This window comes from Perissodus microlepis, chromosome 6 (assembly GCF_051167445.1).
Source record: "Perissodus microlepis isolate ML-2025 ecotype Zambia chromosome 6, ASM5116744v1, whole genome shotgun sequence".
Classification (NCBI taxonomy): Eukaryota; Metazoa; Chordata; class Actinopteri; order Cichliformes; family Cichlidae; genus Perissodus; species Perissodus microlepis.
The window spans coordinates 170,708-196,987 of NC_140466.1; the positions used below are offsets into that span (position 1 = coordinate 170,708).

Consider the following 26,280-nt stretch of genomic DNA (forward strand, 5'->3'; position numbering starts at 1 on the left):
TGGTCATTCATTACCAGCCTTATCTGCATGATTTGTGCAAGGATCCATCCAGCTGTGACTTTCAGCTTTAATAAGAAGTTTAACAAAAGCAGTGCATTAAAAAAAACTTGTGTCGGTTTCATTTGTCACGGAGTAATGAGCGCCTCACCTGAGCACCGAGCACGTCACCCAGTCAGCTCTGAACATGGCAGCAAGTGCTAAACTGTCGATGACTAAAACCTGACACCTGCACTTCAGTCTCAGCGGGACGGATTTAAAAATCTGTTGTTCAGAGTTATGAAACACATCTTTGTCTAACCAGCGATGAATCCAACTGCACCACCATCTCCCTCCACCCGCCTCACAGGCTGATATAAATCTTTCCAGTTTGTTTCTCTGTGAGCTACAGCAGCTCTTCTGTAACTCGTCAGTGAAGAGATGGAGGACGGCGGTCTGCGCTGTATTCAGTTTATCAGCCAGACAGGTGGTGCTCAGCCACAGAGGGAAACACCTCCACCTCCTCAGAGTTAGGGTGGAACAAAAACTTCTGTGCTCTGACCAATCAGAAACGGAGATTCAGACGCCGTTTCCACCAGGCTATGGAGAAGAGGGAGCATGCAGAATGCAGTTCAAAGCAGCATCCCTGCTGGTGGGCGGGGCATCAGTTTAACCACACCTCCATTACATTTCTCGTATCATCATTTCTTCTGAGCCTGATGCTGAACGCTCCACGTCTCAAACTTAAAACCAGCCAATCCCCTCGTTAGCTGTTGGCTCCTTAGCATCAACTACTACAAACAAAAACACTAACAGGTCGTATCTAAGCCGCTTTCCTCCAGTTTACCTCCACCGCTCTTTGTCTACCACCATCACGCCTGCAGGAAAACACGAGAGAACAAAGAGAGGTCACCTACGTCCTCATGTCCGCCTGCCAGTCATCGACCGTGGGTCCTCCGCCTGCTCGTTTGTCGTGTAATAAAGGAGAAACTTTACTGAGCGGGCGGCAGCAGCAGCTTTTCCCCTCTCTCTCTCTCTGAGCTCTTTTCTTTCTAACAGAGAACAATAAGCTGCCCTCGCGCTTACGCCACTTCCTCCAAACACCGCCACCCCCCCCACCGGCGACCCTAACGAACCCTCCCCTCCCCATCCTGCTCTATTTTGGTCCAAAGGGAAACGCAGAGGATGGGCGGAGTCCCACCCACAGTGTTTGTGCAGAGTGCGAGCTGCTGCCCGGCAGTTACAGCTGAACTCGGCCGGTTCTGGTTCTGTCCTGGTTCGGCTCGGAGATCTCACACTCAGGTGTGAAGGCTGACTCTTTGCCATGAACAGGTGAAGGAGCAGTCCTCGTGTGGTCTACACGCCTGACACTGATTATTAGTTATTGATGAACAGGTAAAGATCAATAACCTGCTGTCGGTCATGAGGTTCTTATTATCATTTCTACTCATGCCCTCTGCCCGTCCATCGCGCACGTGTGTGTCTGTGTGCAGGTGTGCGTACCTGAGCCTCCTCTTGGCCAGGCTCCTGGAGCAGATCCTCTCCATGCTGCTCTGCAGGTTGAGCAGAGCCGTGATGGCCTGTTTCAGACACTCTTTATCCTCGTCATCCTGACTCTTCTCCTCCAGTTGCTGTGGAAACAGAGGGGGGAGGGGCTAACTACCTCCATCAGACAGAGAACTAAGAACAAAACCTGTGCTGTGCAATCAGAGTCCAGGACTCCCTCTGCCCCCCCGTGAGCCCTCAGCTGTGAAATAATCTGCGCTACATGACTGGAGGTATTTCAGAGATTTGCCCTCAGAGGGGCAAAGCCTCTTACGGCCGCAGTGGAAAGTCCCAGACCTGGACCGGCTCCACGGGAGACTGGTGCGTGCCATCACCGCACCTGACTGGGTTCACCTGGGACCAGTTTCATGTGCTCAGCCACTGCCGACCTGCAGGGAATGCTCTGTGGCAGGATACCGCCACATCATAAGGCGGTGCTATGACCAGGTGTGATACAGTTATAGTGCGTGTATAAGGCAGGTGAGTTACAGGTGCACTTGTGTGTTCGGCATCGCCTCTGTTGATCTCTGCGGGTGGAAGCAGAAACGCGCAGCGGGATTTAACACACATGTACAAACATCACTGTCAGGAGACTCACCTTGAGGATCTCGAACAGGTGCAGGCAGTGGTAAACAGGTGTGAGCAGCAGCCTGGGCAGAACGTACTGAACGGCCTCTTTAAAGCCCTCGCAGATGGACTGCAGACAGACAGACAGACAGACGCTTCATCATCAGCGGTCACGTGACCCACCGCACACGCCGATCTCTATCAACATGCTGGACACCTGAGCAGAGGTTCGTCTCACATGATAATCAGCTGACGTTGCACCCGCTCATCTGTTTGTCTTATGACATCAGAGGAAAGGTGGCTCTGCCTGTGAAAGCGCGCTCATTGGCTAACGACTTGTGATTGATAAGTCGTTAGCCAACGAATGTGCAGGAAACACTACAGGCTTTATTTTTTTTATTTAACTGATCCCAGAACCTCAGAGCAAAGAGGTCAAAGGTCAGAAAGGTCTGCTTTCACCTTCTCTGACAGAACCATTGTAATCAGAGTACTGGCCTCACCTGCAGGTGGAAGGAAGCTCCAGGTTTGGACACCTGACTGAGGAAGTGTTCATGGAAGCCAGAGCGCAGCATGTCCTGAGCGTACGTCTCATAGGGGTCGAAAGCCAACTCCTGCCAATCAAAGCTCACGTCATTCTCAAGCAGACAACCGATCGATCAACAGATCAATCCACAGGCGTACAGACCTCAGCCAGGTCCTCGAAGCAGCTCCCCACCAGAGGATGAGGACTTCCCTCACCGGTCATTTCCACCGTGTCCTCGATCAGACCGAGCAGCTTCACCGTCACCTCGTGGATATCCAGGATCCGACTGAAGATGCTCTCCACATCCTGCAATTGATCAGAGACTCATCAATTACACCAACTTGAGAATGTCATGGATCAAACACATCATCGTCACTCACAACAGTGTCACCAATCACCAGACCAGTTAGTGATGTCACCGGCAGACATACGTGCTGGGAGAAGAGCATGGAGTTGGAGTTGAAGGGCTCCCTGAACACCCTGATGATCAGGTTGAGCTGCCTCAGGTACTGCCGACAGTCCGCCATGAAGCTCTTCACCAGCTCGTAGTAACTCTGCTCCTCATTGGCTGATGGCTCCTCATCCATTAGCGGGAAGCCGCTGATGTCCTCCTCGTCCTGGTGAAACATGTTCATCAACACCTGCACAGCGACACACAGACCTACAGGTGAGACACGCAGAGTTTAAAGGTTCCTCCAAACCATGAGACGGACTGAGCGGCTGCACGGTGTGGAGCTTTCACTCGGACTGTGTTGTATTTTGCTGTGTGCGTGTGCGTGTGCGACCTTGTCGGCACACATGGCCACGGTGATATCCTGCTGGGAGATCTCATAGTGTCGAATGTTCCTCACGTAATTTCCTGCCAGCTTCAGGATGTCCGCAGAGATGTACTCCAGGACGGCGACCATGTACACGGACACCTGGTGGTCGATCTTATAGCCCAGCACCTCCTAAAGCACAGCACCGTGGTGAACACACTCAAGGCACCATGGGAAATGTGCGTAAGCCATATGATGAAGAAATGTACCTTGAGCAGGGGATGGATCTTATCAACAGGCAGCGCCAGCGGGTTCCTCCTCCTCCTCTTCTCAATGGCGCTCTGAGCATCACTGAGTGCCCACTTATCGATCGGGTGAGGAAAACTCTTCTGCACGCGCTCCTGGAGAGAAAAGGGGCGGGTTCAGGACACGAAGCGGACTCCGGTAGCCTGCACGCCTTGGCTGGGCCGATATGAACCAAACAACACCTGATCTGAGCAGGGCTGTGCGATATGACGAAATGAAAACAGCTTTCACATTATACACTATCGTTTGTTTCACGGTGACGCAAAATCCACCGTTTATGGATGCGGGGACAGAGAATCCCAGCACGACCAGTTTAGACCAGGCAGAACCAGGTAGCTGCAAACAGACGGACCAGTCCACACAAATCCAGGACCTTATTCCTAAGCGAGGGCCGCCTCTGTTGCGCGGACACGGTTTGGTTATGAAACGTCTGACACGGACCGGAAAACTGCACAATGTAAGTTCTGGCACAAACCGGCGCCACCTCAGACTCAAACAGCACAAAGCTCTTCTCAGGTGACAGAGAGTGGAGAGAGTTTACGGACGAGAAGCAACAAAGAGCCGTCAGGTGCTCCAAACCAACCTCAGACTCAAACGCTAGAACGGGCGTTTCCCCGCACGCCGTGTAGAAAGACTCACAAAGAAAATGGCGGCCGTTACAACTTCTATCTGAAAACAGATGGTTTCATGCATCGGTCAGAACACTGCGCTGAAAACGCCTCACACAGGTCGAGTTACAGAAAAAGCACATTTAGTGACAGATAAGGTTATCGGGAGATAACCGGGTCATATCGCACGGCCCAAATCTGATGTGGTTTCTGGGTTGAAGCCATGGGTATAGTTGATCACACGGCACAGCACACCTGTCCTGTGCTCTGAGTGGATGCAGGGAGCCAATAACCCGAGGTTATTCTGTCGTCACGGCTCGGTTATTGACGGGTCTCTTGATTCAACTTATTTATATAATCGCAGCAACAGTCGCCTGAAAGCGCTTTACGCTGTAAGGTAAAGAGCAGTACAGAGAAAACTCTCTGTGAGCAGGCTGACGGTGGGAAGGGAAACAGGAAGAAACCTGCCTAACGATCAGCTCCGTCTGGCTTCACGGAAGTGGATTTTACAAACTGGAGACTCTGACTGCACTCGGCGTTTCTGGAGAACCGCCTCCTGTCCTAAATCCTTGATGTCATCCAAGAGCCTGAGTCACATCCATGATTCAAACGCTGAGCTGTGGACGATGAGGAAAAACAAAGGAGCGCCATGACAACGTGACGCATCGGGTCCACTGACCCAAAGGAGAGGAGCGCAATGTTTGGTGAGGAGCAGGCCGGTGGATTCTGTGATCCTGCACAGACCACGGATGGACCTGCGAGCAGCTCCGGGACCACTGAGGCGAGGAAGAGCGAGTGCTGGGAACACACAGACGCACGATGAAGATGAAGTCAGTGCCATCAATACTCTAGGAGGCGTGAGCTGAAACGGTGCGTTCTATTACTCAGGTTCAGCTCAGGTAACGGCACCTGTGCGGAGATTAACCCTCGGTGTTCACACCTGCTCGGCAACAATCACAAGGAACCAGGACGACGAGTATCGGTCACAGCACTGACGAGTACTGGTATCGAGGGGTAGCACTGACTTACATCCTTACACCTGTCCAGGTGTGCGGTGCAGCCGGTCGGCAGCTGTGCTTTTCACTAGACCGTCTGCTGCTTGGTCACATGTCCAGCACTTACACGACATCATGTTCTGTCACATGATGCAGCCTGAGGGATCAGGTGACCTCTGTGAGCGCGATCAACGGATGGCACGTGTCACCAAACACGAACACACACAGGATGTGAGTCTGAGGAACGGTCAGGGGTCAAAGGTCAGGGGTCAAAGGTCAAATATCAGGGATCGGGTTGAGGATTAAAACGCCAACAGCGTGGCGTTTTGTTTTTTTTTTCCCAGACAGCACCTCGTTACGTCATCGCAGCCGCCGATCCCACCTCGGCCTCACAGTGATGTCATCATCAGGAACTCATGTGATTGGCTGTTCAGCTGCTTCCAGCTGACTTCTGACGCAAACATCAAAACTTTATTTAAATGGTAAAAATGACAGTAAACACAGAAAGAACCTGGTGTGCATTATCGTTAGCGTGCGTCCGTCTCACCTCGACGTCCTGGCACGTGCGCGGCTGAGCCTGACACAGCATACTGAGCAGCTGCAGGATCAGCTCCTCCACGTACTGCAGCGCCTCCTGCTGGGACACCAGGTTAGGATGCACCTGGTTCAGTACCTGAACACACACACAGATCAGTCATAGCGTCACTGATGGCTCGTGGCTTCCTGACAGTTACTAATAAATGTGCTGGGCAGCTCATGAATGCAACGTTTACAAATGTCTCAGCGTTTACAGATTTTAGATATTTAAGTTTGGAAGGACGAGACATTTGAAATCAGGAATTCAGGTCATAAATGCAGAAGAAGCTGCTGAATGTGATCAGAACTGGACATTATTATTATTACCTTCCAACATAAAGCGCCCTGAGGTGGCCGTCGTTGTCATTTCGTGCTTTATAAATAAAACTGAAATCCTCACTGCGCAGTTTTGCACAAACTGTAAATACCAAACGATTGTTAATATTTAATACTTTGGTATTTTTATATTATTATTATTTTCCTTCTTTGATATAGCTGTACACTTTCTAATGTTCATGTAAAGCTGAGGAAGAATTTCATTACAGGTAAATGTTCCAATACTGTTTCTCTGTATAAGACAATAAAACTTGAATCCACGATTGTAAACGTGATCCACTCTGGATCTGGAACTCGGACAGTTTGCTGATCTGTTACGGAGCACACGCTCCCGTTCTGGGTCGAGCTGCTGAAAACGATTCAGGTGATTGTCAGTGGAAAACCTGCCGACGCTCTGAAGCCTCAAAATGCTGTCTAAATGACTGAGCTTCAATCTGTGAATGCATTTCAACATGAAATGTAATCAGATTACAATCAGACTGTCTGCTAGAGCAGGGCGATATGACCAAAAATATTTATCACGATATACATTTGAAAATTTGCGATAATGATATAACTGACTAGGACTGGGCCATATTATACCGTTCACGGTAATACCAGTATAATGTCGGGCAACGATAGGAAAATGAAATATGGTGATAGAATATGGGTAAAACGCGCATGCGCAGTGCCTTTGTTTACATACGCACATGGCGGCGACAGAGAATGAGAAGGGCGAAAGCGGATCGTTGAGTGAAACGGATGAACCAGAACTGGTTTGTAAAATGCTGCAGCTTCAGTGGTGTGGAACTGGTTTAGCTTTCGTCCGTCAGATACACAACAAAGCACTATTTTTGGTAGAGCATGCTAGCGGGCCGTCGTTATTACCGTGTTGTTTGGAAAACACGGCACACTTAAAATCAATCCTTTGATTTTTCTGAAAGTCGACAGAGCCCCTTATAATCCCGTGAGCCTTATGTATGAATTCTGGTTGTGTTTACTGACCTCGCAACGATTTTATGTACACGGCGCTCGAAAATCTGTCAAATGTTTCAGTACGACTTTGCTAAGCTACGAAGCCGCACCGCTTGATGGATTGTCGGAGCATTACGGCTATCGTAGGCAGGAGCCTCGCGGAGTGATACGTACTGTGCTTCAACATAATGTTACCGTGTTGTGTGTGTATAACCTCTTTGTAAGTTTTGTGGATATTATACATGGTTATGCTGAGGATATGTCGGCCAGTTTCCACTGGAAATGCCTTTTGGTTAAACTGTCAGCGAGGAATTTGCATTTGCACTGTTAAATTTTTATATAACTTTAATGCACATAAAAAACAGCTGCTTGTTTAAGTGAAAATACATTGATGGGTTTTTTTGCACTAATACAGTTGTAAATGGCCTGTATTTGTATAGCACTTTACTAGTCCCTAAGGACCCCAAAGCGCTTTACACAACCAGTCATCCACCAACACCTACACTCGTGGAGTGTAGGTGTTGGTAGGTTGTGCATCCAAGGGTTAAAACCTAAAACTTTAAATTGTCTGTAGCCTGCTGTTGTTACCACTGTCCTGTTTGAAATGTAATGAGAGAAGCTGGTTATTTTGTCATATGTGCCGATATTGAACCCAAAGTACTAACTAGCTAACTGACTGGATGCCCATTAACCTTATAACTCCTGGTGTGTGTGTGTGTGTGTGTGTGTGTGTGTGTGTGTGTGTGTGTGTGTGTGTGTGTGTACAGAGACAGCCAGGTTCATAATGGATATGAGGAAGTTTTTTCAAAAAAAAGGAGCCAAATTCAGGTAAAAGTCTAAGATCAAATGATCCGTCAATCAAGAATAATGTTGGATCAGTGTTTCAGTATTTATATCCTTTATTAGATGTACATGTGGTTTGGTTATTTGCCTTTTGGTTGAAAGTACACTGAGAGAGGACTTTTTATTAGTGATCTTAATAGTAGTTTTTAATCTAATTGAATACAATCTATTTGTGTATGATTGTCAGTCCAAAGAGGGAGAGAGGAAAGAGGGGAACGTGAGGAGAAAGTACAAGGTCAGGAAGAACCAGGTAAGGAAACAGACAGGGAACAGTGACAGGCAGAAACTGTTAAACTGACAAAGAGAAAAAAACAACTAATTTTACTCGTACAGTCTGGAAGTTGTGTCCTCCCTATATTAAAGCTGCTGTACAGAATCTGCAAAACAAACTGGGTTGTCAGCCTTGGCACTGCATTACCATGTTGAGCTTCAGTCAGAGGAAGTCACGGTTGCCAAAAACGTTTTGAAGCTCAAGAGTGAGGCTGGTGTCATCCCAGATATGTTAACATTGTACAATCTTCTGGATAATCGGATCTTCCCCGCACTGAAAACTGTTATTCAGGTTGCCCTAACAAACCCAGTTAGCAGCTGTAGCTGTGAGAGGTCTTTTAGTGTCTTTCATCAGCTCCATACCTGGCTGAGAAGGACCATGGGTCAAAGCAGACTCCAGCACCTGGCTGTGATGTCAGTTGAGAAAGAGATGCTTGAGAGACTTGACCACCAAAATGTGATAGACAGATTTACCAACCTCAAGCTGAGGCGACATAGGTTAAAAGAAAAGAAAAAAATCTGCAGAGCCATAGTAGTATCTGCAGTAAAGATCTTTTCATACGTTGTACCAGAGGCCAAGTGTCTCAGTTTTCTAATTTTGTAATAATATTTTGTGCATTTCAAGGACTCTTCTGTTTTTGGAGGGTTTTTTATGCATCTGTATTGTATTATACACACTTTAAAAGTGAATCTCTGTCCAAAAAATGCACTCAGTTTACTTCTTACTCACTATGAGCATCATTCATTATTCTCCCAGTAATTAAGGTTAGGATGTGTATTTTTATTCCAATCCATTCTTCTTTGGCAGCATTTAAATAACCTTGATCAGATTTGATGGTTTTGTTACAGACTTTTCAAAAAAGTGTTTTGCTTTTCTTTCACAAATGTGGAATTAAATTGTGTTAAAATGTACAAAACAGTGATGTCATGTTTTGTGACGAGGACCCAGGCACAGAGAGACTTGATGAATTTAAGAATCTTATGATTTAACAAAGAAATTTGCAGACTTGCAAAGAGAGGATAAAATTATGATGACTGATAACGGAGACGAAGACAACAGACGATGAGGGCAGGGAGGAACAGGGGTTTAAATGCACTAAGGAGACAGTCAGAGGGAACTCGGGACAACTGGAGACATTTAAGGATGCAGGCACTGACAGAGACGGGGAAGAAGTCTTATCGTGATGAGTAAAGTTTACCTTGCCTGGATGGGCAGCTCTCTGGGTGCGCAGCACCCCCAAAGCTCTGATCCTAGAATCGCCCCTGATGTATAATATCCACAAAACTTAAGAGGTTATACACACACAATACGGTAATATTATGTTGAAGCACAGCACGTATCACTCCGCGAGGCTCCGCCTACGATAGCCGTAAGCGGTGCGGCTTCGTAGCTTAGCAAAGTCGTACTGAAACATCTGACAGATTTTCGAGCGCCGTGCACATAAAATCGTTTCGAGGTCAGTAAACACAACCAGAGTTCAAACATAAGGCACACGGGATTATAAGGGGCACTGTCGACTTTCAGAAAAATCAAAGGACTGATTTTAAGTGTGCCGTATTTTCCAAACAACACGGTAATAACGACGGCCCGCTAGCATGCTCTACCAAAAACTCTGCTTTGTTGTGTATCTGACGGACGAAAGCTAAACCAGTTCCACCACTGAAGCTTCAGCATTTTACAAACCAGTTCTGGTTCATCCGTTTCATTCAACGATCCACTTTCGCCCTTCTCATTCTCCGTCGCCGCCATGTGCGTATGTAAACAAAGGCACTGCGCATGCGCGTTTTACCCATATTCTATCGCCATATTTCATTTTCTAACCATTGCCCAACATTACACCGGTATTACCGTGAACGGTTTGATATGGCCCAGCCCTAGCTGTCTGCTGCACTTAAAACTTGGTTTTAAACACATTTAGTTCTGTGTTAGAGTCTTAAAGTCACTTCAGCGTCAGCTTCACTCAGATTTTCACGTCATCTCCAAGATCCAACTGTGACGCACGTTTATCCATCAGAGCGACTGGAGCAATAAGACAGACGATTGATCATCAATCAGTGTGAAATGTTTGCAAGGAAACTGACAGACTGACAGCATCAGTGTCCACAGACATCTGACTCTGATGTCATCGCTGCCTCTGTGATGTCATCGCTGCATCTGTCCTGTTATACTGGCGACTGAATGACTGCAAAAGCTTCATGTTAAGTAACCAACAAACTAACATTAATCTGGGACTTCAGTTTTTGTAAAAACAAACTGCTGCAGCAGGTTTTGCTCCTTTGTGCGCGTTGGCAGCAACTATGAACGAGGAAACAAATGAGAGGGTCAGTCAGCTGGTTCAGGTGCAGCAGGAGGGGAGGAGTCACAGAGAAACTCAGTGTTTATTGAATAACACCTGCCAGTTATCAGGTTAGGTTCACAGTCTGTTACCATGGTAAGTGACTCAGGGTTGAAGTTACCTCATATCAGGGATAACAAACTCAGAGGAGCAGCTTAACTCCTCCAGCTACCTGAACGCTACCCCATCAGAGGTCGATCATCTTGTTAATAATTTCACCTCCTCACTACGTACGACTCTGGATACTGTAGCTCCTGTGAAAACTAAGGTCTCAAATCAGAAGTACCTGACTCCGTGGTATAATTCTCAAACACGTAGCCTAAAGCAGATGACTCGTAATCTGGAGAGGAAATGGCGTGTCACAAATTTAGAGGATCATCATTTAGCCTGGAGAAATAGTTTGCTGCTTTATAAGAAAGCCCTCCGCAAAGCCAGAACATCTTACTATTCATCACTGATTGAAGAAAATAAGAACAACCCCAGGTTTCTCTTCAGCACTGTAGCCAGGCTGACAAACAGTCAGAGCTCTGTTGAGCCAACCATCCCTTTAACATTAACTAGTAATGACTTCATGAACTTCTTCACAAATAACATTTTAATCATTAGAGGAAAAATGACCAATAATCATCCCACAGATGTAATATTATCTACAGCTACTCTTAGTACCATTGATGTTAAGTTAGACTCTTTTTCTCCAATTGATCTTTCTGAGTAAAAGTCATCTGTTCACACAGCTCTTTGCTAACTACAGGCCAATCTCCAACCAGGCTGTAGGTATTACAGGTACTGTGCTGCAGTGGTTTGTATCATATCTATCTAATAGACTCCAATTTGTGCATGTAAATGGAGAGTCCTCTTCACACACTGAGGTTAATTATGGAGTTCCACAGGGTTCAGTGCTAGGACCAATTCTGTTTACATTATACATGCTTCCCTTAGGCAGCATCATTAGAAGACATAGCATACATTTACACTGCTATGCAGATGACACCCAGCTCTATCTGTCCATGAAGCCAGATAACACACACCAATGAGTTAAACTGCAGGAATGTCTTAAAGACATAAAGACCTGGATGGCCGCTAACTTTCTGCTTCTTAATTCAGATCAAACTTAGGTTATTGTACTCGGCCCTGAAAACCTTAGAAATATGGTATCTAACCAGATTCATACTCTGGATGGCATTACCTTGGCCTCCAGTAACGCTGTGAGGAACCTTGGAGTCATTTTTGACCAGGACATGTCCTTCAACGCACATATTAAACAAATATGTAAGACTGCTTTCTTCCATTTGTGCAACATCTCTAAAGTTAGAAATATCCTGTCTCAGAGTGACGCTGAAAAACTAGTTCATGCATTTATTACTTCCAGGCTGGACGACTGTAATTCATTATTATCAGGAAGTCCTAAAAACTCCCTGAAAAGCCTTCAGCTAATCCAAAATGCTGCAGCAAGAGTCCTGACAGGGACTAGAAAGAGAGAGCATATTTCTCCTGTTTTGGCTTCCTGTTAAATCCAGAATTCAAAATCCTTTAAAAGTAATAATTTAAAAGTATAATGGGAGGAAGAGCCTTCGGTTTTCAGGCCCCTCCTCTGTGGAACCACCATCATCATCCTCACTACTAACACCTTCAGTGTGAGGTCAGACTGATGTTTGACGATGATGATCCTCTAAACAGGTGAGGACACAATGATCCAGGTATTTGTGGATCAGCCTCAACACAAGGCTCTGATGAAGCTCTTGTCATCATTCTGTGGAGTTTTACCTGCCGACCACCGTGATGCTCAGTAACCACGATGCACCACAACCCGAGGGTGGACTCGGGTGAGACAAACACCTGCTCAGAGCACCGTCAGGACACACACAGCTCACCTGCACACACCTGAAGGTCTGTCTGTGTCTCTCTGTTCGGGGTCGTGTGTGTGTTTACCTTTTCCAGTGAGGGCACCAGCAGGCCTCTCCATTTCGGACCGTTCTCTTCGCTGAAGAAGTCGTACTGCGGCTGCGCCGCCTGCATGGCTGCCGCTCCCGAGGGTCTGAGCAGCCGGACTCACACGCCCGGTTCGGTGAGCGGCAGTCCGGGTCCAGCAGGGCGGGTGAAGCCGTGAAGCTCAGAACATCCGGGCCGATCCTCCAGAGCAGCCGCCCTCACTGCGACCATCCTCGGAGAGCTAGCCGTTAGCTCCGGGCTAGCAGCTGCCCGCGGCTCCGCTCACCGGGAGCAGAGCATGACGAACGGCCACCGGGACGCTGGTCTGCCGCGGCGTTAGCCCGCCTGCTAGCGTTAGCGGCGGCTCGGTAAACGGACCGACCGGCCAGCAGCTGCCGGGCAGCGGGCGCGTTGTTACCGGGCGGGCGGTGCGGACCAAAGGCTCACCGACACTCCGGCGTCGTGGCTTTTGCTTAGCGTCCGCTGCCCACACTATGTCCCCCGGACTCTCTCAGACGGCGCGTCCGGCCCCGGGCCCCTGACAGGCGGACAGTCCGTGAGCTAACGGAGGGCGGTTGTTGTCACCAGAGTCTGGGGAACCGTAGAGTATCGGCTGCACATGCGTACAGGGCGAGTCCTGACGTATATGGGCGGGGCTCCTGCGCAGGATAGCGTGCTTCACTGCGCGTGTCACAGTGACGTTGGCAGCCATGTCGACAAGTGAGGACTAAAAATAACTAACAAGATTCCAAATTCAACAAAAAAAAAAAAAAAATGAAATATGAAACAAAAATATTCAAAATTTATTAAAAAATAAATAAATACAAAACTAAAAATAACACCAAAATATCAAAAAGTACACAAAATCTTAATGTACAAAAGAAAATCTCTCGGTCCCACAGGTCTTTCCTCCACACTGCTGTCAGACTCCACAACAAAGACTTGATCAAACACATCCACACATGTGCAATAACACTATGTGCAATACTCTTTCTGGCATCGTTGTATTATACTCAGTTGTATATAGCATTTATATTCTATTTTATTCGATTGTATATAGTATTTTATTTTTATTTTATTCTATTCTATTGTGTACAGTATCTCATAGATATATTATTCCAGTGTTTTTTCTCTAATTTTTCTATGCAACTTTGCACTGTCCACTGCTGTAACAAAACAAATTTCCCACATGTGGGACTAATCTAGGTTATCTAATCTTAAAAATCATTTTTAGATATGTGTGTATCAGACATAATACGAGCTAGCCCCTGCTGGACAAAGACTCACACAACCATCAGCCCCGTGGAAACAGAAATGTCGATGAATCAGGACCTCAGGATCATTTACAGCAATGACTGTTCTGACTTCCTGATACACACTAATATTTTCCACAGATCCAAAGATCTCTCTGTTTCACCTGCAACACTGAGCTGCACCCATAACCTGATGGAGAGATTATATATTATCTAACCCGGCAACACCTTGGTTTCTGGAATAGCTGTTTAACCTACTGCCACCATGATCTGACTGGATGGCTGGATTTAGACAATAAATGGGCATATTTTAACCCTTTGGTGTCCACAGGCAGCTGTAAAGAAGGGGTGGGTTTTTAAAATAGCTTTGAGCTTAAGGCTGCTCTCACTGGAACAGTAAATGGACTGGTTCTTATATGGTGCTTTTCTAGTCTGAGCACTCAAAGCACTTCACACAGCTTGCCTCATTCTTCACACAAGCACTTTTTTCTGTGCTCTTTCTATCTGACATTCACACACATTCTCGTCCAAGGATACCTGACATCTGATACCCACCCACCTTCCAGATTAGCAGGTGACCTGCTCTACCACCTGAGCCACAGCCACCCCAGTGAAGCCAGAAGAGGACGGAACAGGGACTGTGCTGACCCCCAAAGAGCTGAGTGGAAATAAAGGCTCTCATGTTTCCTGAGAGGCTGCTGAAGATTTTAGGGAACTTTTAATGATTTATGTGTTTGAAAAAATAAAAAGTTTACAACATGAACTGAAGATGGTCACTCTAAGCACAGTCTCTTTGTCATTGTGATAATAAGCAGCCGAGTCCCTGCATATTTAAACAATGTTAACATCTCTGTGATGTCGCACCTAGTTCTCATAAGCGTTCTGGGCAGACTCAGAGCTCTCAGACCTCTCTCCAGTTTCCTGATTCTTTAGTTTTGTCACCTTCATGATCGACGGAGCTTGGAAAGAAAAGCGTCTGGACTTCTTTAAGTTGCTTGAAGACGTTTCACCTCTCAGCCGAGAAGCTTCTTCAGTTCTAAGAGTCAAATGGTGGAGAGTCCCAGATTTAAACCCAGTGGGAGTTTCCCCCCAAAGAGGGACAAAAGGACCCCCCGATGATCCTCTACCTAATCACATGAGCCGAGGTATAAAAACGGGTGTGGGTCCCAATCAGCCAGGGTTTTGAGGGAGCTCATTGTGAAACCTATCGTGTAATTTCCTGAGGTCAGATGTCCCAGGAGGTGGTGCGTTAAGGCGTCTGGGAAGGATCTCAAAACTGGATTATAGATGGCAGACAGTTGGTGTCGTAAGCCCCGCCCTCTGTTCAAAGATGGTCGCTCACAGTGGACGTAAATGGCTTCTTTCACTCCTCTTTCAAACCATCTGTCCTCTCTGTCCAAAATGTGAACATTGGCATCCTTGAAAGAGTGACCTTTGACCTTTCGATGCAGATGGACAGCTGAGTTTTGTCCCGTGGAGGTGGCTCTTCTGTGTTGTGCCATGCGCTTGTGAAGTGGCTGTTTGGTCTCTCCGATGAATGGAGGTGAAACGTCTTCAAGCAACTTAAAGAAGTCCAGATGCTTTTCTTTCCAAGCTCCTTCGACTACAATGACCTGGATGACTGAGAACCTTCACAGACATACGTCTCCCTCATGGTTTGAGCTCCTGTTTCTGGGTTTCAGTGGTTCTTCTTCATGGTCACAAGTCACCGTCTCCCTCTGAGTTGTGCTGAACTGCTTCATAGCATCTGATGGTGCTGGAAGAAACTTTATTGAAATGTTCTTCAGTGACAAACATTTAGACTCGCTCAGGGCCAGGCTGGGTCAGGTACCTTTTAGAAAATAAGAAACCTGCACACGTGAGAACATCAGCTCTTCCAACTACCCGGGTCACACGGTTCATGTTACAGGTGAATGACAGACTTTTCTGAGCAGCAGCACATGTGACTGTCTCCACCGGGTACCTTCTAACTCACCTGGTAACTGGATCCAGTCCACGTGAGCTGTGCTGCCCTGATGTGCTCAGTGAAGCCTGCGCCTCTTCATTATGTGATGTTATCAGAACCACAATAACACGCCTCACGCACATTTAACAAATATTTAATTCTCAGATATAAATACATCCAACAAATGCTGACAGATCTTCCACAGGAGCAGCTACAGGTGACGACTCCCATCATGTTTACACCATGTATTTACAGCTGTGTCCAGCAGGGGGCAGCAAAGGTTCCATGAGGGGACAGTGGAGCTATGATGGGGTATCAGGAGGAACATGAGAGCTTTCAGTGTGGAATCTACAGGTTAAAGGTCGATAGTGATGGTGAGTCACCGTTTCACTCTGCGTGTCGGCTTGAAATTAAATAAAGTTCTGACTTTGAGCCGCACACAAACATTTCATCCACCGTCATTCTCCCTCAGGAGCCTAAAGACCTCGATGGGTCCGTCCCCCTGATACTCCTCCTTGCGCTGATCATCAGAGCCCTCCTCCTGATGATGGGGAGGATGCTGTGGACATTCTCAGTTTGGTGTCTGCAGCTGGTGGATGAATGTTTGTAATTCCAGATGTTTTTGAAAGCTCAGAGCCTGAACTTCAAACGTCCAATTCTGCTCGTACAGGGGGGTAACGAGAAGACATCGGGGCTTCCGATAGGCTGTTGCAGAGTCTCGGAGGCTGATACCTGAAAAAGCTTAAACATAAATAGTGTCATACCCTGTTTACAGAGGAGTCGGTGTCAGAGGTTAAAGGTCAACTCCTTTGTTTGATAACAGAGCGGCAGCACTGATACCTGGATCATCTGTCAGTGCGTTCCCTCCTGCGGGAAGCCTGAAGTCAGCGAGCAGCACCTGCTCAGTGTCGCAGAGTAAAGGGTTCAGTCTGTGGCTCAGCTCGCAGCTGAAAGCATATTTATATACACATCTGTGAGCGGCCGCCGCCATCCAAACCTGCAGCACGCCACCTGGTCACGTGACGCTCTGCAGCTCAGACTCTGATCCATCAGGCGGGATTCACACCTATCACGCTTTGAACTGGCTTGTGGATCCAAGCCGAACAAGAACAATTAGCTTTGCTTGTCTGTAATTGGCTGTCATCACTAAGAAGGCCTAAGCAACGTGTGAACCCCGCATGACTGGATAACACTCACCTGAGCTCAGAGCACTCGCGTGCACCTGAAGCTCCGCCCAACTGACTGATCGGAGCGCGGCGCTCCGAAACATCCGCATGGGAAGGCTCCATGAAGATCGCACCTGCAGCAGGTTTGGATGCCAGCGCACACCTGTGTGTGTGTGTGTGTGTTTCCTGTTATTGCTCCTGATGGGGACCCAGCTGCAGCAGCTTTGTGACCTGCCTCAGTTCAGGTGACCTTCACACCGATGAAGCTTCTGATTGGACGATGGCACCGCAGAAAGAAAACAGTGAGTCAGAGCTGACTGACAGACAGCTGCTGAGACCTGGCCACCTGTCTGACTCTCAACTGGGCTTTACATGTTTGATGTCAGGTAAGCACAGATGACTCACCTGATTGACCAACAGCTAATTTATCTTTTATTAACTTGATCACTGATGGTACCTTTGGCCACACCACTGCAGAGATGGATCACAGGAACCAGGCGAGGCTCAGAGTGCATGCTGCGGTGACCTGAGCTGGGTCCAAATCAGGAGCACGAACAGGTGCGCAGCTCCGTCTGCAGTCCGAGGCCCCTCCTATTACGGAACCGGCCAAAAATACACCTTTTGTTGTCCGAGAATCATCCTCTTCCTCGCCTCAGACGGAGGACTCGTGGGCGGTTTTGGACCGCAGTGCTCCGGCCCGGCTCAGGAAGGGGAAGGTGGTGCCGAGGCAGCCAGACGCTACAGTGAGACCCAGACTGGCCCAGGCGCAGCAGATGGACCAGCCATAACCGTGATCCACGTCAGCCGGCAGGCCGTAGATGAAGGGCGGGTTTCTGGAGAGGTCGTAGGTCACGCTGGCTGCATACGTGCACAGGGAGATGGTGCAGAAGATCCCTGAGAACAAATCAGAGACCAGATCAGACTGACACCTGAACCTGTGCTGGCTGTAATTGGCTGAGACCTGCAGGTGCATTACCAACAGGTAAAATATGAACCCTCTGACTGTCAACACAACCTGGTCTATAAGTGATGACGTATGAATCCTGCCTCCAGGTCCGAACTAGTCTGTGTTTACTAAGGCTGTTGTGTTTTTAACATGTTTTGTATCTTGTTCTATTTAATCTCAATAAACCCCTAAAAACAGTCAGTGATCCCTGTCGGCCTCTCTCTGTTTTTATCACCACTGTTCATTTTAAAGCACGGTAATAAAAACCTTCCGATGTAACTACAGCCCAGCCCATGCAGCAGTATATTAACCTCACATTGTGGATGGATTATCTCAGTTGTTCTCCTGACTGAAGTTTGGTCCGTTTACAGCAGTGGTCCCCAACCCCCAGGCCACGGACCGGTACCGGTCCGTGAGCCGTTTGGTACTGGGGCGCGAGAGTTGAGGCTCGGGTGTGAAATTTATGGTTTTCAGGGTTTCTATCGTTAATTTGGTTTCCCTGGATCTTTTCCCGTGTTGTAGTCGTGTGTCTTATTTTGAAAGAAATATGTACATGTTACCATAGCAACCAGAGAGCATAAAGAGAGGCGGATGTTACTCTCAAGGTTGTTGGCGCATTTCAGGAGGGCGCAGCTAATAAAGTTAAACAATTATACAGTGAATTCACGTTTATTGTTATTCTTACAAAATACCACAGTTTGTGTCTTTGTCGTTTCATTTTATTTTATTGTATTTACCCGCCACACCTTAAAGGCCGGTCCATGAAAATACTGTCGGACATTAAACCGTCTGTGGCGCAGAAAAGGTTGGGGACCGCTGTTTTACAGCATCCTGCCATGTGATTGCATTTGTCCCTAACCATCGGGAACCCTCACGTTAACTTTTTTCCACTCGATAAAAGTTAACGTTATGCTATGCTAACATAGCTGTGTCGCTAGCGATCACGTTTCACATCATTATACACCAGCTAGCCCAACTTCAGTAACCCTACAAATGTCACTGCTGTGTAGTTTTCTGTCTTCATTTATGTTGGAAGTGATAGCAGAGCCGTACGATTGAATTTGTTTCAGAAATCTCTCAGTCAGAACATGCTATATCATGTTTAGGTGGAAGCTAGCGAGCTAACTTCCTGCTAACTTCTAACTCTGTTAAATTTCATAAATTCTGTTTTCATGGATGCCTGGATGTTAAACCTAATTGTTACACGTGGTAAAGCAGCAACGCTGATCATTTTATTAAAGATGAAAGAATTTAGACAGTTTTTAACTCTCAGTGATGCTGCAGTGTTCGTTTGACTTTGGGCCCGGAAAGGGCTCAAAGAGCAGAGAGGGAGCCTTCCTCAGTGTCAGTGCCTCAGTATTAGAAACAGGAGATACCGTGAGAAACATCCCTGTTAAGGTGAGTCTGTTCACTTTCGGGTAAAGGTAAGCCGTTATTCAGTGTTATTTATTTCAGTGTTTCACTTGTTTCTGAGCTTGTTTTATTCAACTTTAATGTCTCACTGGAGAGCTGTCACCACATCTGCAAATTATCTGCAAATCTTTCACTAACTTTATTCCCTGATGTAGAAACGTGCTGTCCTTCTTTTAACGCCACTCCTCACCAACTATCTTGGCGTCACTGGTACCGCACTCTCCCGGTCTCCAACAGAACACAGTTCATCACCGTGGCAGACTCCGGCTCCACCTCAGCTCCAGGTAACCACGGTGTGCCCCAGGGTCCTGTGCTCGGACCCCTTTACTGCACCACCTATACGCCCCTCCTTGGTCAGATCATCTGCCTCCAGGTCTCTGCTTGCTTTTCTATGCTGATGATACAAACCCTCCACCCTGCTCCCCCCACAGTCACTTGTCAATTAGAACATGGACGTAGACCAGTGTTTTGTGGGAGAAACGTTTCGTCACTCATCCAGGTGACTTCTTCAGTCTCAGCTGACTGCAGGTTTCCCCAATCTTACATTTGCATAATGACTGAAACCAGCCACTGAAGGAACAATGGGCTGGGAGGTCAGTTCCTTAATATTAATTATGCAAATTCTCATGACCATTGATCAACAACCACTGATCAAACCTTCAGGTAAGAAGTTATGACCTGCAGTCAATCTGGGTCAGATATAAACCAAGTTTAGTTTATTTTCGTTGTGCTGACTTTTCACAGTCAGTTACAATAACTCGTACTGCGTGCTAGCTAGCATGACGGCGTTTCTATACAGCTGGGTGGTGCTATGATGTTACTGATGTTGAACTTTATTTTATTTATAAGGTTAGTTAGTAGAGTTGCCAACCGTCCCGTACAAACAGAATCGTCTCGCATTCAGAGAAAATATTACGTGTTTGGTATTGAGCTGAACAGGAACACAGTTTGTGCCGGACTTCAGGTACAATGAAAAAGACACAAAGCTGGAGTTATTCTGTCGTTACGCTGCACAGCTGTTTCTTCTTCTCTCATTCTCTCCCCTCCCTCTCCTGTTGCTACTTCAGTCATGAAACTGATCAATGATCAGCTGATCGGCTTTTCTCTCTTGTTTGTTTATCGTCCACTTTGCGCCAGAAACAGGAAACCAGCGGATGTCGCTCTAAACAACAGCAGCACGTTTAAGCTTGATCAACTGTTGTTAGAATTTATTTAATATTACTTTCTACTATCAGCTGATGTTTGCTGGAGCCACAGCTGTAAAGCTGCTGGTCATGATGTCGGTTTGGATATGTGGTGAGAGGGAAACATGAAGATGAAACCAGGAGATGTCCTTACTGAATCATCAGAGCTGTGATGGAGAAACAGGTTTACCTTTTAGGTGACATGAATGAGTTGAAGTTATGAACTGTTTCTGAGAGACAAATAACACCAGGATCCTTTTCTAAGCAGCTGACAGCTGGTAAACTTATTCTCATTTAAAATGTCTCGCTTTTAATAAATGATGACCTGAATCTTACAACCAAAGTTTTTATTTGATGTAAAATGTATAGAGATCATACATATACCAACACGACAGCGTACATCACTGTCACAACAGAGAGAGAGCGAGTTTTGAGATGTGAGAGATTTGTGACGTTTAGCGTGTTTGGAGTGTGTAGTTAATGTGCTGTCTTGTGTAGGTAGTGTGCAGTGTTGTGGATAGTTTTGTGTTGTGTGTCAGAACAATGAGGCGACTGCTGTCTCCAGGTAAAACAGGAGTGACACACCTGCTGCTGTCAGATCTGCAGGTATCAGGCTGTGATGTTCTCCTTTATAGTGGACAGAAATATTTGGAGTGGCACAAATAATTTGTGGCATCTTATTGAAGAACAGCTGATTGTTCTGTAAATAGTTTGAAATGGTTATTTTAAAAAAAGGGTAAAAGGTAAATGACTGCAAATAACTTTGTTTGCAAAACTTGTGCATATGATTTTAAAATTGACCATTTATAATTTAAAGTTATGAAATATGATTCAATGTTTGTGGTTGTTACAGTAAAAAAACTTTTCTACTCGAATTTGATGTTTTTTGTCTGATTTTAGACGTCAAAAGTGGTTAAAATGGCCGATTATACCCTGGACCCCAGAGGGTTAAATATTTTTTTAAAGTAACGCAATAGTTACTTTTCAAGTAATTAATTACTTTTAGAATCTTGTAACTCAGTTACTAACTCAGTTACTTTTTTAAAGAAGTAACTAGTAACTATAATTAATTATTTTTTCAAAGTAACTTGGCCAACACAGCTCACCACATGGCTGGATTACTGCAGTGGGTCCTGTTTGGGTTTGGAGAGGCTCCAGTATGCACTGAGCTCTGGGGACACGTCACCCCCACCCTCATCTCCACGGATTCCTGATGATCCTCATTCTTACTTATAAATGCCCAAGTCTGACTTGCTGCACCCTGAGCTTTACTCCATCACTGGAGTCCATCAATAACCTTGTCAAAACTCACCTCAACAAAACCGTCCACCTCTAGCCTTCTTTTGTTTATTTACAGTCTTTGTAAACATCCTTGGGTTTCGTCACTAAGCGAATGTGAGTCATTACTGAGGGCAGGCAGGTTAATAAGGTTTACCAGTCTGCACTCGTAGATTTAGAAGTTTATATGGCACGAGTATGCACACCACACTGACACGTTACAGTGTGGCGCTGTACACTGCCATGGAAACAAATACGTCACCTTTTACTTGAATCTTTCTAAATGATTTCACGTTGATGTTCTGATAGCCGAGCCCACTCAAATCTCTCTGGTGATTTTCTTTGTCGGCGCAATTCTATTTATAAAGTGCCAAATCACCACAGCTGCCTGAAGGCGCTTTCTATGGTCAGATGAAGACAGTACTCGCTGTGAACCTCAGCTGCGACCAGCAGGGGGAGACACTGGGCTGCTGCACAGAGCAGGTGACTTACCTGCCATGAGGAAGAGCAGCCCAGAGACGTGCTGCGTCAGGCTCTCCTCCCAGAAGAAGCCCACCGATGCCACAATGCTCCCGCACAGCAGGACGGCCGCCGCCATGCCCAGGAAGCCTGCCGTGATGCGCCGCAGGTCTGTGGACGCACACACACACACGCACGCACACAGTGATCAGTGCAGGAAATGAAGGAACACAAAACATTGCCGTGGTAACACTCCTTGGTACTGTTACATAAAACTGATGGTGTGTTTCCGTGGCAACAGTGACTGGCAGTGAGGACAGCGGCGAGAACACAAGCCAATTACAGGAAGAGTTCAAAGATGGAGGGTGATCTATAATCTATAATCAGGGACGTGAGCAGTGAACAGGGCGCTGACGTGCTCAGTGATGTCACAGAGGTAAAATCCTGTGATGTGATTGGTGCTGAGGCAACTCCAAGCACACAGAGCGTTGGTGTAAAGAGAGCCGAGCGTCCAGTCATAGCGACCTCGCTGAGCGGTCGTGTGACGCAGCGTCCAAGGTCGCAAGCATGTGCCCGGCAGGAAGCGGAGGATCACTTCTTCTTCTTCTGTGAGACTGAAACGCACACAGCTGACTGCTCTTAGGGTCACCTGCACAGGTGTGAAAACACCCACAGTCTGAGAAACACCGACTGACCCTGAACGCCACACTGAGGGAACACACACAGACACACACACAGGACCAACACACACTCAGACTGAAGCTTGTCACACAGACGCTCCGTGTGGAGACGCGACTAAGACTCCGATGTGATCAGTTAATCATTGTTAGTGATTACTGCTGTGTGTGTGTGTGTGTGTGTGTGTGTACTCACGCAGCAGGTGCCACTCGTCCTGCTGGATGGTCCTGGTCAGGTTCAGGGGGATGTTCCTCAGTCTGATTGGCTGAGAAAAGTGATACTTGACAGCGGTGCAGCGATCTGCAATGCCTGCAAAGTCACACAGGTGAGACACCTTTAAGATTCACGTACTGATGTACCTGAGCTGATAGCATCACCACACCTGCTGTTTCCAGACCCAAGCTGACAAAACGTAGCAAACCCACATTAAACATCCTCTCAGGTTACATGAGGGCGGGACTTCTATACATGCCAGACATCATCAGCATGGCGTCACATGATCTGTGTGTGTACATCCACAACTACACAACATGCACAACATCCTCCAACTGGGCCAACCAGGACTAACTAGGACTAACACTAACCAGGAGCAGGACAGCCGAGGACCAGAACTAACCAAACTGACCACGATAAGGACTAACGGGGACTAACCAGAACTCACTAGGATAAGGACTACCCTGGCCCAGGACTAAGATCCGTGTGGACCCTGTGATGTGTGCCGAAATGAACTCGAGCCAGACATGACTGCAGTGCTTTGAGGTGACGGTTGTGATTTGGTGCTTTATAAATAAAGCTGAATTGAATTGGTTAGAGCAAACGGATGCCGACGCCATATAAACAGGAAGTACTCCTGCTTTTTGCTGGCCCTCCTCGCAGGTATCAATCGATCTAATTGGATCTGAGCTCCAGCCTAATGCAGTGTAATGATATGTAACATAATGTCGGCTGATGCAATTTGGAGTGCTCTGATCTGATGTGCGGTCCAGCTCCTCGCCGCTCGCCATCGCTGTGACCTCCAGCTCTCAGCTCGGCAGCCAGCCAGACTGCAGACACACACTCTGCAGAAACCGGGCCGGCGGCGTCCAAGCTGCTCTTGGGTCAGCACAAAAACGCAGCCCTACAAATCCCACGATGCACCTCTCTCTGAGCCTCACAGTTACTGCGGGGTTCAAGAGGGCGTGGCCTCACACTAATGGTGACCATGTGATTTATGCCACTACCTGCTGTGATGTCATCCAGTGTTAAACAACACCGGATCATCCGTGTGTGTGTGTGTGTGTGTGTGAGCAGGTCGGTTATGTCTCTTCAATCATCCATCGGTAACTGATAGAAACGTGTTTATGTATGACGTCATTATTGATCATGCGTGTGCGTGAAACCATGAGGATTAAAAGACTTCAACGAACCTGCCAGTCTGAGCTGAGATACAGTGTGTGTGTGTGTGGGGGGGGGGTATTGCTGTTCAGCTCCATGAAATCATTAACAATGTGCTCCTGTCAGACATTAACCTGCACACACACGGCGTATATAAACACACACACTGAACATGTGTGTGTTTCTGCAGTCTGAACCCAGTCGATGAGTTAGCGTGTGTTAACCTGCACCGTTATTCTGCAGTGTGTGTGTGTGTGTGTGTTTCTGACCCCGGTCGATGAGCTTGTCGATGTCCGGGTCCAGCCCCTTGAAGTAGCACTTCCTCCACAGGCCGGAGTGGGTGGAGAACAGCGGCCTGCCGCACTCCGTCTCCAAGATGCCCATCCCCAGGATGGCCCGCCAGTTCTCCAGCAGCTCCTCCTCCCTGCTGCCCACATGCACGGGCTTCATGAGCGCCACGTCCCGGTGCCGGGGCCCGCTGTCCACCAGCGGCAGGTGGTAGATGGGCATCTCGCGGTTCTTCTGGTCGTTGGAGTCGGAGCCGTGCCGGTCGCAGTTCTCCTTGTGCCTGCGCGTGTCCGTCTCGTACCAGTGGTCGGTGGAGATGGCGGTGACGAGCAGAAGCAGCGACAGCACGCTGAGCGCGAGGCTCACCGCGGACACCGTCACCGTAGCCGGTCGGGCTCGCTCCATGGCCGGGACATGGACCGGGCTGGTCCCGGAGCCCCTCTCCGCTCGATTCCCGCCGCTGTTCCCGTTACTGGGCATCTTCTGCTGCCATCCTCCAGATCAGCCGTTCCCCGTTTGCCCTCGAGAGCGCGTTGTCATGCCGACTGACCGTCAGAGATGCGTCAAGGTGGAGGCAGGTAACCCCCTCAGCACCGGAAGTCCCCTGAGAGCGCCTTCAGAATAAAACGTTTGTCTCCGCAGGAGGAGGACAATAATAATAATGACGATGAAAATGTTGAAAATAATAAAAACAACAACCAGGCTAAAATGTTAAACAGCGGAAAGCTTTGCCTGAGACGGTCAGCTGCTGCAACATGCAGAAATATTCAAAGCGAGATTCATCTGTCCATGATGCTGCGCTGCTTCAGCGCGCAGAAGTTTAGGAGCTTAACGTTCTGCCTTCAAAAGTTCATTTTGTTCGTTTTAACAGAATGAAAACAGCCGATTCTCGTATTTGCTCCTGCATTTACGCCAATCACTCACGTCAAACTGTCACCAAAACTTTATTTTGAAAGTACAAGCCGGAAATGCTTAGAGTTGCGGGTTTTGTTGTCCTGCAGCTCAGCGCACATGAACACATGATGAACACATGATGAACACATGAAGCTCCTCCCTGATCGGCTCGTTTCTGCGGCTTTCAGGTACACCGGTCTTTGCCGCGGAAACGTTGCCATAGAAACAGCATCAGCAGGTTTATGTTTTAGGACGGAGTGAAAACGATCCTCAACTCTGTTGCTGGGCTCCATGCTGCGTTCAGAGTCCGCCCACAGCGTCAGACCGCTCTGAAAGGACGAGAGGTCACATGTACCAGAGATACCTTCTGTGAACGGTGCTCGGTGACAGTGGGGAGGAAGAACGACCTCTAAACAGGAAGACATGCCCAGCACGATCAGGGAGGAGAGAGAGATGCAAACAAACTCCAGCAGCTTTGTCCTCTTTTTTTTTTCTTGCAAATATTTTTATTAAAAAAAGAAAACAACACAGTACTTGCACTTACCAAAATACAATTAACCTTTCTTCACTTTCCTAAGTAAATATACTTATATATGAGAAAAACAACTAAACAAAAACACACTCTAAAACAAAGAAGATTATCAGCATACAGAGAGGTCTCCAAAGGTGGATTCTGTTCATCTGGACGTTTTCAGTGGGAGAAACGTTTCGTCATCATCCAGGTGACTTCTTCAGTCTCAGGTTTCCAATCTTATAAACAGTACATTTGCATAATGACTGAAACCAGCCCACTGAAGGAACAATGGGCTGGGAGGTCAGTTCCTTAATCTTAATTATGCAAATTCTCATGACCATTGATCAACAACCACTGATCAATGGC

The 26,280-nt window shown here is 47.2% G+C and overlaps 2 protein-coding genes across 4 annotated transcripts in view; both read right to left on the bottom strand.

Annotated features, from left to right (window-relative positions):
* Window positions 1-13,161, bottom strand: part of sos1 (son of sevenless homolog 1 (Drosophila)) — a 35,084-nt gene extending 21,923 nt beyond the window's left edge. For 2 of the 3 annotated variants that reach the window (XM_084930114.1, XM_084930113.1), the window contains exons 1-9: window positions 12,523-13,161; window positions 5,826-5,951; window positions 3,639-3,770; window positions 3,397-3,561; window positions 3,043-3,252; window positions 2,774-2,917; window positions 2,589-2,699; window positions 2,120-2,218; window positions 1,480-1,607 (exon numbers count right to left, since the gene is read on the bottom strand). In XM_084930114.1, the coding sequence (XP_084786240.1) occupies window positions 1,480-1,607; window positions 2,120-2,218; window positions 2,589-2,699; window positions 2,774-2,917; window positions 3,043-3,252; window positions 3,397-3,561; window positions 3,639-3,770; window positions 5,826-5,951; window positions 12,523-12,609 (1,202 nt within the window). In that variant the 5' untranslated portion in view covers window positions 12,610-13,161. The remainder of the gene's footprint in view (window positions 1-1,479; window positions 1,608-2,119; window positions 2,219-2,588; window positions 2,700-2,773; window positions 2,918-3,042; window positions 3,253-3,396; window positions 3,562-3,638; window positions 3,771-5,825; window positions 5,952-12,522) is intronic. The other variant, XM_084930115.1, reaches the window with a different exon arrangement.
* A 2,697-nt stretch (window positions 13,162-15,858) lies between these two features.
* On the bottom strand, window positions 15,859-25,105 carry tmem178a (transmembrane protein 178a). The gene is made up of 4 exons (XM_084930134.1): window positions 24,488-25,105; window positions 23,040-23,153; window positions 22,200-22,337; window positions 15,859-17,780 (listed from the first exon to the last, which is right to left on the bottom strand). Exons 1-4 carry the CDS (start codon window positions 24,984-24,986, stop codon window positions 17,539-17,541), a joined length of 993 nt encoding a protein of 330 aa, XP_084786260.1. The 5' UTR covers window positions 24,987-25,105; the 3' UTR covers window positions 15,859-17,538.
* Window positions 25,106-26,280: the final 1,175 nt, after the last annotated feature.

Excerpts from the sequence above, each read along its gene's own strand:
- tmem178a (XM_084930134.1), bottom strand. The coding sequence starts at position 24,986 with ATGCCCAGTAACGGGAACAGCGGCGGGAATCGAGCGGAGAGGGGCTCC. Across the intron at positions 23,154-24,487 it reads CGACAAGCTCATCGACCGGG|GCATTGCAGATCGCTGCACC; the intron begins GTCAGAAACACA and ends GTGACTTTGCAG. Across the intron at positions 17,781-22,199 it reads GCTGCTCTTCCTCATGGCAG|GGATCTTCTGCACCATCTCC; the intron begins GTAAGTCACCTG and ends ATTTGTTCTCAG.